General features: G+C 33.6%; 1 protein-coding gene across 1 annotated transcript in view; it reads right to left on the bottom strand.

Moving 5' to 3' along the window:
- Positions 1–5,597: 5,597 nt before the first annotated feature.
- LOC110373609 (transcription factor LBX1) overlaps positions 5,598–10,297 on the bottom strand; it is a 55,003-nt gene continuing 50,303 nt past the window's right edge. The window contains exon 2 of the mRNA XM_021330924.3: positions 5,598–7,469. Coding sequence (XP_021186599.1) covers positions 7,078–7,469 — 392 coding nt within the window. The 3' untranslated portion in view covers positions 5,598–7,077. The remainder of the gene's footprint in view (positions 7,470–10,297) is intronic.

Genomic DNA, 10,297 nt, shown 5'->3' with positions numbered 1-10,297 from the left:
CCTTCTCGATCCGACGCACTAATCGTCCAATAAACGCCCATTTATATCATAATTGTGCTTCAATATACCCACACGCGGCGAAACGCCTAAAAACATGACAAAACCACTTCATTATCAGCCATTGTCATCATTTCACTCCACTTCCAACCGCTTTTGTGTATCTCGCACAATTTTGCGCGGGTATGTTTATTTTTTTTTCTCAGTGACAGTTAAGTTTTGAATCGCTTGTTCTATTTTTGAACTTCCATGCGATGAGGGAAGAGGTTCTACCAAAAAGTTTGGTATTCTAAGCTGTATAGGATGGAAATAAAGGTTATAATAGTACGAATATTTTTGAAAGCTCTTGATAGCCGTGTTAGCTCCGTTGGGCATTTTTGGAGGATAATAGGGAAACGAATGTGCGAAACAATTTATCATTCAAGCGAATTCTCTTGTTAATTCGACACAGTGAAGGCTGGATTTTTGGGTCAATTCTGTTGCCTTAGGGAGTTTAATGTGGACAGAAAAAAGTTTATGATAGTCGTGTGGGGTGATGCATTTGTGAATATTTTTATTTATTAGCGTTGCAATATGGCGTTATAATAAAATTATAAAAATTGTTTATTGCCAACAGACGTTGTGACATGGTTAGAAATTAAACTTTTCAAAGTAAATGATTTCCTGTATTTTCAAAAACATTTAAAGGTTACTTTTTATTATTTGATGACGTAAATAAAATATCTATTTTTGTTTTATTGTAGCTTTATTGATCTATACTAAGACTTCCATTACAAATCAAAAGAAAAAGAAGGTCATATCCCATTTTTTTTGTGGTCTTCTTTTTCCATACTTCTGTCTGCCGTCTTTTACTTAATCCATCAATCGTTTCTTCGGTCATTGCCTTCCTCTATATATTCACGTTCCTTAATCCTCATTAAGAGAAGAATATATTTCCTCGAAGATGCGACGTATTTGTACCAGGCAAGCTGTGATCAACAAACATATGTGATGAAGTGTAAAACCGCTAATTACTAACTGCATTTGCAATAAATATAAAAGATATTAAGTATCGCTTGCATTTGTCATCAGTATCCTAAATAAAACCTGCCCGTCTATTCATGCTCTTAAAAGGACATTTTACACTTTATTGAAATGTGACAGCAGCCAGTACTTTATGTTTATTTTCTGTTAACTCCGAGAATATCAGTCTAGTTTGTGGGTGGGGTCCATTAAAAAACTCACAACTGTCAACGCCTTAGGCGGCGCGTGCTGTTCAAATTAATAATAATGACGTTTTAATTATAATTAAATTGACGTTTCATTATAGAAACTATTATTTCTAAATTACGGACTCGTGCAACAACTATCAAATAAACGGTGTGGCGAAAAGAAAAATTATACACGTTTAAAAATGTCGTCTTTAGTTTGCTAACGTAATTATAGCATCAATAAAAGAAATATGGCAAACGTTACATTAAGGAATAACATTTTTACTTGCCACTTAAAATAATAATTAGTCTGGCAACACATTAACCAAACAATGCTGGCACCTTTCATTAGGGTTCCAAAAACAAATGCTGCGTAATAACATCCTATGATTGTGCGCGGTAATTATTTTGAATTTCGAATGCAACATTCGAAATCAACAACTGTTATAAGATTACCAGTTTAAATTGGCCCTTCCCGCCTTTTGACTTTGGACTTTGAAAAGATGACTCAAGAAGAGCAACGACGCCCGAGGGTGTATTTAAATTGGTCACATTTTACAAAGCAACATTACACCCCGCCATCACGCGCGTTGACCTCAAAAATTATAGAGGAACTGCAGCATATTTGGAATACTGCAGGTAACTTGGAATACTTCGATATCTAAATATATATAAACGCCATCTGAGTTTTTATGCCGTAAACATAACGTCAAACGATACACAAAGCCATACAGCATTAAAAACAGGACGCCATCTTGACATTTCGGCTACCAGCCCCCAGCGAACGAAACGCCTGATTTGAAAACTTTTTCGGTAAGAATGCAATCAGTGGTAATCATTTGCTGTAATACTCTAAATCTTCATTGTAATTATTTTAATTGCGGCGTGACCTTGTAGTTTAAGATATTACTATGATTTTGTGAATATTTCTAGAATTAAAAATTTGACATGCAATTTTAAGTTAGGTTGGTGTGTTGTTAATTTGGAATACCGTGGTTTTTTGCTTTTCAGTTTTTTTGGGAGTCGGTTTTATTTTTTTGTAAAAGTTTCTTTTTTTGTAAAGAGCCAATGACTATAAAAATATTAGAATTCTATTATTTTCTAAGAAAAAGTGTTAGTAATTTTCAAAGAAAAAAAAATGAATATAATTTGGAATACTATATTCCAAATTATCTGCACCCTAAGTCAAATCACGTTTTTGGAGTATTTTTAGTTTGATAGGCATTTTGATAATATATCTGGTATTTTTTATATTTGATTGTTCTCATTATTAAAGTTTAATATTTTGACAATAATTTAATGTATTTTTTATTGAGCTATCCCGTTTCTCCTTCAATTTATTTTCAAAAAACAAACTGGTATTCCAAATATGCTTCACTTCCTCTAGTATTAAATTTCGAACAAAGAGGCCGAAAGCCGCAGTTTTGAGTTTTTGAGTGCAGCCCGCGAAATCAATAAAAGGCGGCGCGGTATTAATTACGACACAATAGCCAACATAAATTAACAGCTCATGGATGTGTTATTACTTTATTTCTTTATAGTAAGTGTGTTTTGAGTTAATTATTTTACATACAATATCTTTGTTGTACATTTTTTATTGTGATGTAATTTCGTTATGATATTTCAATTTTTACAGAGATTGTGAGGAATTAGTGGTTTCGCTGTTTCCAGAAGGAAGTTAACAATTGGTTAGAGTTTCACAAAATCTCCTATCAGGTAATCAATGTTAATCTTCACACATACACTTCATTATTAACTAAGTTATAGATACAGCTAAAGCTTAGTAACCAAACCGACAAGAGATTCAATCGCATTCATAAAAAAACATATTTTAGCTGAACGAAAACTAAGAATAGTTATGGAAATTGAGTACCATAGTTATAAAACATTTTGGTGTGGGTTTTAGACGGTATTTAAGCAATTATTTATTGTTTACGGTTCATCACATGACGCTTGTGCAAGAATAGTGACCATAGTTAACGTATTAACAACCACGAATTAATATTTGAAATGTGACCGAAACCGGCGTGCGTGCTAACGTAGGAACCAATTTAAAATGACCTCTGGAGTCTAGGAAGTGTTCAGTGGTCGTGGTTCAAGTTATACTGGTGATTACAGCTTGTGGGCGACCAATTAATGCTTAACAAACTTTGGTCCGTAACAAATTCTCGCACAGTTTTAACAATTTAAGTTTGGAACGTTAGTGTAATTTGACAACGGCTGTTAGGATTAGTTTACATTTGTAGCCATTCGGTTTTTCGAATTTGAATATTGAATCAGAGGATCCTGTTACAGAAACTGATTGAAGCTAAAGTAAGATTCAATCAAATAAATCGATCAAAACGACATGACTATACTTCAGGATTGTATTATAAATTACAATCATGATTCTTCTGTTAAAGTCTGTTTTGTTTTAGTCTGTATTTTGCCATGTCAAAGTTAAGATGTCATAAAGCTTCTTTTGATACTGACTGTTCAAGATTTGACTCTTACGCGATAATCTTGCCAAAAATTTCTCCTAATAAAAAGCCATTGACACTAGTCCATCATCATTTATTAAATACATACGTCATATTACATATGTACGTCAATCAAATACATTATCCTACAATATTCCGGTGTTGTATTCCAAGCTGATCTGCGTTCGGCACGCGACGTCAACAAACACTGAGCTTGGAGAATCGCTGAAACTGCAAGTGTAGCGTCCAGTGAAAGAGAGGCGAGTGAATAGCGGAGATATGAAATGAGAAATGTTTTTACAAAAGGGAAGAATTATTATAAGGTTATTTTAGCGTTTTTACACATGCATATTGCATGTCCACATCCAGATGAAGATAACCGTTTTACGGGAAAAGCTTGAAGGGCATGAAGGGCTTCTCTAAAAAGAAGAAGGACGTGGACGTACCACAAATGCAATAGATGCTATCGATGCAATTACAGCAGAATATATTTTTCCATATTTACTTTCTTGTAACCAGATTATATCTCTATCTCGTAACTATGCTTTGTCAAAGTTTTTCATCTTCTTTGTGAAATACAATTGAAGAAATGTTGGTTCAGACCAAAGCTACTTATCTATACCTACTTCACTTTATAATGCCTTTAAACAGCTGCCTATTGTTGTTGAAATTAAGAACAACTTACACGAGATAGGACCACATTCAGGTTGTAAGCAGCAAACATATCATATCTTCCACTGGAAGCCATGTCTCAAGTCTTAGTCGTGCCGAATCGATTGCGCGAACACATGAGAACTTGTGTGCGTTAGATCCGTTGTTCCATGGCATATTTCTGATTAGGTAATAGTTTACTCTCCGTTCCACTAAATAAACAAACAAAAAACCTTCCACGTTTTTTGAAAAACGACTAATGATTCTCTTAATCGATGAGTCTTTGGAATTTCCTGATTCGCCAATTTTGGGTAAAAAACTAACATGGTACAAAGATGGCCGCCTTGTTTGGAATTCATCAATTGTTTGTCCACCTACGCTAACTACATTTGAATCAGATTTGTAGGAATTGTGTTTCTTCGTATTTAATTTCATAGATTGAGGATGAGACGACTGTGGGATATTCTTTCAGCCACGTGTGTTGTTAAACTCAAGTAAATTCTTTTTCAAAGCATATTTTCGCTGTATGTATTTCATCTATCACATGTATATGCAAAAAGTTTGTAAGTATGTCTTGTCTACTTCCAAAATAGATGAACATGTTTTTGGCTGGTTATTTACCGATGGTCTAGTAGACATAGCATATGGGAATACACAGGACCTGAAGAAATATTCTACACAGGCGAGATCAATGATCATATAATATGTAGGCAAGAAATATTACAAGAGGCAATCAAATTATCTCCTCCGCGCAAAATATGAGACATTTATTTCTCGGTCTTCAGGAAAATTAATAGAACTTGTCTGATTTTATTCTAAAATATGGTCTATTGTAGCTTACGGCGGCTCTTTGAATGTTTCTTTGAGCTGTACATAAGTAATCCTCTGATTGAAAATAAGTTTGTAAAAGTAAAAGGAGTCTTGAAGCAAGCAGTATGTGCATGTAATATGCAATTGGATGATCAGTTTTCAGATTTGATAGTCTTTTGTTTTGTGAAACATTCTCTTGTTCTGTATTATGCATTATACATACCTACCTATATTTATGTAATTTCTGTGATACAACATCCATAAGTCATTGAAACAGTAGGTTGTATAACTAAATTGTGCGGGACTGTTCGAATGGTTTAGATAGGTACCTATTTAGGTAGTCCTAGAATAAAAAGACTCTAGAAAGCACATAAGGGGACAGCCATTAGAAGTCTGACACTTTCGATGCATATAGATGCACAGAAAGAGAGGTCTTTGGGTGCTTAAAAATAACAATTTTAGGTAGGAAAATAAATAGAAACAAAGCACATTAGAACACATAATGTTTATTTACACTAAGTAATATTCACATAGTTATCGAAGCACGGATTGTGCCTAATGTAAAAACGTTACATCTTTAAGTAGCTGTAAGTTATAGTAGTAGGAACGAGAAAAAACTATCAGACCAATTCCATAGACTTCTAGAAAATAATCCACCATTTTGAAAATCAAATAGTGATAGTGATGTCGCCTAACAGAATCACGTTACTAGTCGATTATTTTTAAATCGATTAAAGATAAAAAGAGTTTCCGATTTGTAGAATTGATCTCAATAGTTTTAATAAACTAACAATTAAAGAGAATTGTTCCAAAGATAAATAAGGGTTGTAATATAGAAGGTAATTACAAAAGAGTGTCGTCAGTTATTAATTACAAAATAATTCAAGTTTACAATGATGATATGAAAATATTAATCTGGCAAGAATACTTTATTAATTTTAGGTAAGTACTAAAAGAGTATACAGACTGATTTCTATTTCTATTTAAAATTTTGACTCCAAGTTCCGTCAAACGATAAGACTTATTTTGTAATATTTTTCTATTATTTATTGAAAAGTTACAAATGTTGCCAATTCATTCAATTAGTGATTTAACATACTAATAATGAGTTATTTACACAATGCGTATAAAATTGTAAAACTTGAAAATAATTAGCTACATTGCTTGCGTTTTAAAATCATAGTAATTTTTACGAGCGCCGTCATTATTTTGCACGTAATGATGTTAAAATCATATGAAATTACTTAGTCATTACCATTAATATTCTTTCACTATTGCCGGTAGTTAATTAGTAGAAATCCACAATTTAAACTAATTTAAAATTAGTAATTACATTTACTAATTAAAAATTAGATAAGATAGGTAGGTACTATACACTTCATTAACTCCGCACTTTCTTTAAGATTATAAAACTACCGTTTAAGTTTTAATTACTAAACAAACTACCTTTACATTAATATGTACAATAGTAACGTAGGCTAGACGTTATAACTGGCTCATAGATGATGTAATTTTATTATAATTATTGCACATTTAATGGAAAGTTCACATTTCAGTATCTACATGCTCGAAAAACTATTCACTGGTTCGCTACTCTACACAATAAAATTGTTGTTCTACGAGCCAGTTAATAGTCCAACAAAAATAAATAATTTAGCAATATCTCTATAAAATATTAAGTACTTAAATAATAAAATCAACTATCACATTTATTTCGAACGAAGCTTCATAAGTTTGTACAACAATACACTACGGTCAACTAATACTATTTACAGACGTATTAAATAGTGATGTACTTTACGAAATACTATTAATAGTGGAGATAAAAACATTCAAAAGTCATTTGAAAAGTTCGTGTTGAATTCGATTTTAACACAGAGTCACTTTAGTCGATTCGACTATTCGATTCAATAGTCGATCACGCGCCGATCGTAGGTGACATCACTGGGGATCGCGCGCGAGGCCTCGTTTCATTTGGACGCGTTCACTACAAGGTTCGTGGCCGCCTCCTCGCTGGCTCCTATGCTCATAGCCTTCTTCTTCAGAATGCCCAAATCAGTCACGTTTTCAAGAAAACTTTTGTGAGCTGATAACACTTTAGCACTTTCTACATCTTTTTTTAGTTCCTCCATATCTCGTTTGAGCTTTGCTCGTCTGTTTTGGAACCAAGTGATGACTTGCGCGTTGGAGAGACCTAGAGAGCTGGCGATCTCATCTCTGTCTGCGGGCGAGAGGTACTTCTGATAGAGAAACCGTTTCTCCAGCTCGAAGATCTGGTGGTTGGTGAAGGCTGTTCGGGATTTTCGTTTCTTCTTGGGCTGCGGCCTCGAGTTGAACAGATTCAGGTGATTCGACTGACCATCTGTAACAAAAATCAACGAATTAGTTACGGTTATTAAGTTATTAACTATGTGTAAAAAAGAATTTAGTAAGTGGCCAATTGACAAGGTATTAAAAGGAAAAAACGTTGCGTTCGTCGAAATATTCAAAACTCGTTTGTTGATTAGTCGAATTTCCATATGTTTTTTAACGAAGTGCCTTTCTCTTAGGTCGGTGTTATTCGACTAAATGCATGTCTAGAAGTTATAAAATGACTGCCACATAAACAGTTTCAAGAAATGCTTATTGTAACGCTAATCCTTATTAGCATTGCATATCTATCCGATTAAGAGGTTGAATATCGCTTCTACGTTAATGTTTTATTCAGATTTATTTCCCATTACTATTCATACGATTTAATTCTAGTAAATTCTCCCTTATCACTTTACATACAGCCTTCATTCTCTATCTACGGATTACAATAACCGATCCATTAGTTGTTTTTCGATAGCAGATTGAAAGACATAAAAGTATATGAACCTAGTGTCAAAACTCAATCTCCTGTTTCATAAAAAAGAATGGATCAGTTATTGCAATCCGTGGTAAGTGTGACAGAAATCAGGTTCTAAAAAAGCTTAGAAGTAAAAGTTGTGTCGTTCACAGATAACCCTCAACTCGTTATCAGGCACTAAAACTCTAGAGTCTATGACAGAGCCATAAAAGGCCCGCAGCGCTAAAATGTTAGTGGGCCGTCGTAAAAACACTATAAAACACACCCAGGTATCGTTACAATTTAACGAGCAGACAATCATATACGGGCCCAGTAATACCGCTTTATAATGATGAAAAAACAATCAAATGGAACTATTCTGCAAATGTATATTAGTACCATAACACAACATGTTTATACTATTAGTCTTAGATGACTTAGTATTAATGCATTGGTAATCGGTGCAGGATATAATGGACAAATAAATTGATATTGCTGTATCAATTATTGAGTGGATTTAACAAATGAAGACCGCCACAGACTAGATTCAATCTTTTATGATTGTTGTGTGAGATGGACTTATTTATTCGTTTTCTTTGGTGTAATTAAATTAATCACAATTCTGTACCCTATAATGTGTAAGAAGGTTAAGTACATCTTTTCCTGGGAAACTGATCATAAAAGTTTTTCCAATTCATGATGCCAAATTTTAGAAAATTGCTTGTCGTAATTAAAAGTAACGGGAAAACTAATTTCCGAAGGCAACATTTTGTGTCAATATGAGAACCCATTGCTAAGTTCAGTCAGTCATAGTGTTGCAAACATATTCCACGGCCGTTACAATACAATTTTCTATTTATTGCTCTGGCAATAATCGTAAAGGAAATGAAGACACAACAATCGCGCTATCTTTACATCCGGCACATTTTGTATTATCTGTGCTCAAATTGCACACTGCGTAATTAGTTTTTTGAAATTGACTTGTTAATGTTTTTAGTTTTGCTTCGGTTTATGATTATGCGTTCTACTTATTTTAAAAACAATACTCTGTGAAGTGCCCAAATAACATAAACGTTCGTTCAATAGTTAAAACCAAATTGGTTCTTACTGTTTGACAATCTACTCTAGCAATACCTATGCCACCATCAAGAAAAATCAATCAGTGATACTAAACGCGCGACAAAACGAATTAGATTGTTTATGGTCATTAAAAAGTCTGAATACCAAACGCGACCTCCTCGGAGTTTTGCGCGGGCTTTTACGCGGTTTACCACAGATATTAATAAAAATCTGCAATAACCTTTACATATTATGTGCGTCGTTAAGTAAAACTGCCTATGCATTGTCGGATTTATTGAGATCCCCTACATTGAAGTTAATGCCCAATTATATTGACCACATGCTAAAAGAAAATTTTATGAATATTTTTAACGTTAAGTAAAGTTGGTTTGGAAGTAAAGCTTGAGGCATTCGTCATTTTTACTCAATTTGATGATTAATCTTTCAGTGTTGAAGGATGTGGAAATGAGTCATGTAACATTGCTAAAATATTTAAATTATGTCCGTCTTAAACTGGCAAATTACGGCGCTTTTTTATAAAACAGCTACTTGTTTTTTCCACGAAGTTTCTTTTGATCATCATCATCATCATCCTAGCGTTGTCCCGGTTGCCCTTCCGGGCCCGGGGTCCGCTTTCCTGCTTCTTCTCCTCCACTTCGCTCGGTCTTTACGAAGTTTCTTTTGATAACATCTTTATATTTCTCTCTTTGTGTGCCTTGTCAATTTGAATTAAAATCTCACATTAATTAGCAAAGCCAAGATTGCATTCAATTTAGAAAAATCTCTTTTAATTCACCGAAGTATCAATACTCGGATCTTTTATCAAGTTTTTATGGAATGTTTAATTAAAATAAGCTCAAAACAAGTTGTCAAATACCTACCACCAGGAAATTAATTATATGCGATTTATAACTTGTGTTTAATAAGACCTTTTTTATCTATTACGTACAAAACATGATCAGTGTTCTTTTATGTCATAAATATTTATTTAGAAAAAAAAAGAGTTCGGCAAGACTTTTTGAAAATAGAACGCGATACATCAAAGGGATCAATTAGTATGGAGAGAACAGGACATGAGATGCATGGAGTTGCAGATAACTAAATAATTAAATAAATAAATCCCTCGCATTTATCAAACGTCAGTTGCATTCAGCCACCGTCACGTGTCATTAGCCAAAATTACAAAGAGCTTTATTTTTATGACGCAAAACTTGCGGCTGTCATTTGTCTTGTGGATGATTTGTTGCGAACTGTTAATAGTCTTAAATAGAATAAAAAATACCCTTCATAGTTAAGACGAGTACCTAATCCCTGAACTAAAC

This window comes from Helicoverpa armigera, chromosome 21 (assembly GCF_030705265.1).
Source record: "Helicoverpa armigera isolate CAAS_96S chromosome 21, ASM3070526v1, whole genome shotgun sequence".
In the NCBI taxonomy this organism is placed as follows: domain Eukaryota; kingdom Metazoa; phylum Arthropoda; class Insecta; order Lepidoptera; family Noctuidae; genus Helicoverpa; species Helicoverpa armigera.
Note: the sequence above shows the minus strand (reverse complement) of the source record. Positions and strands in the feature narration are given on the sequence as shown.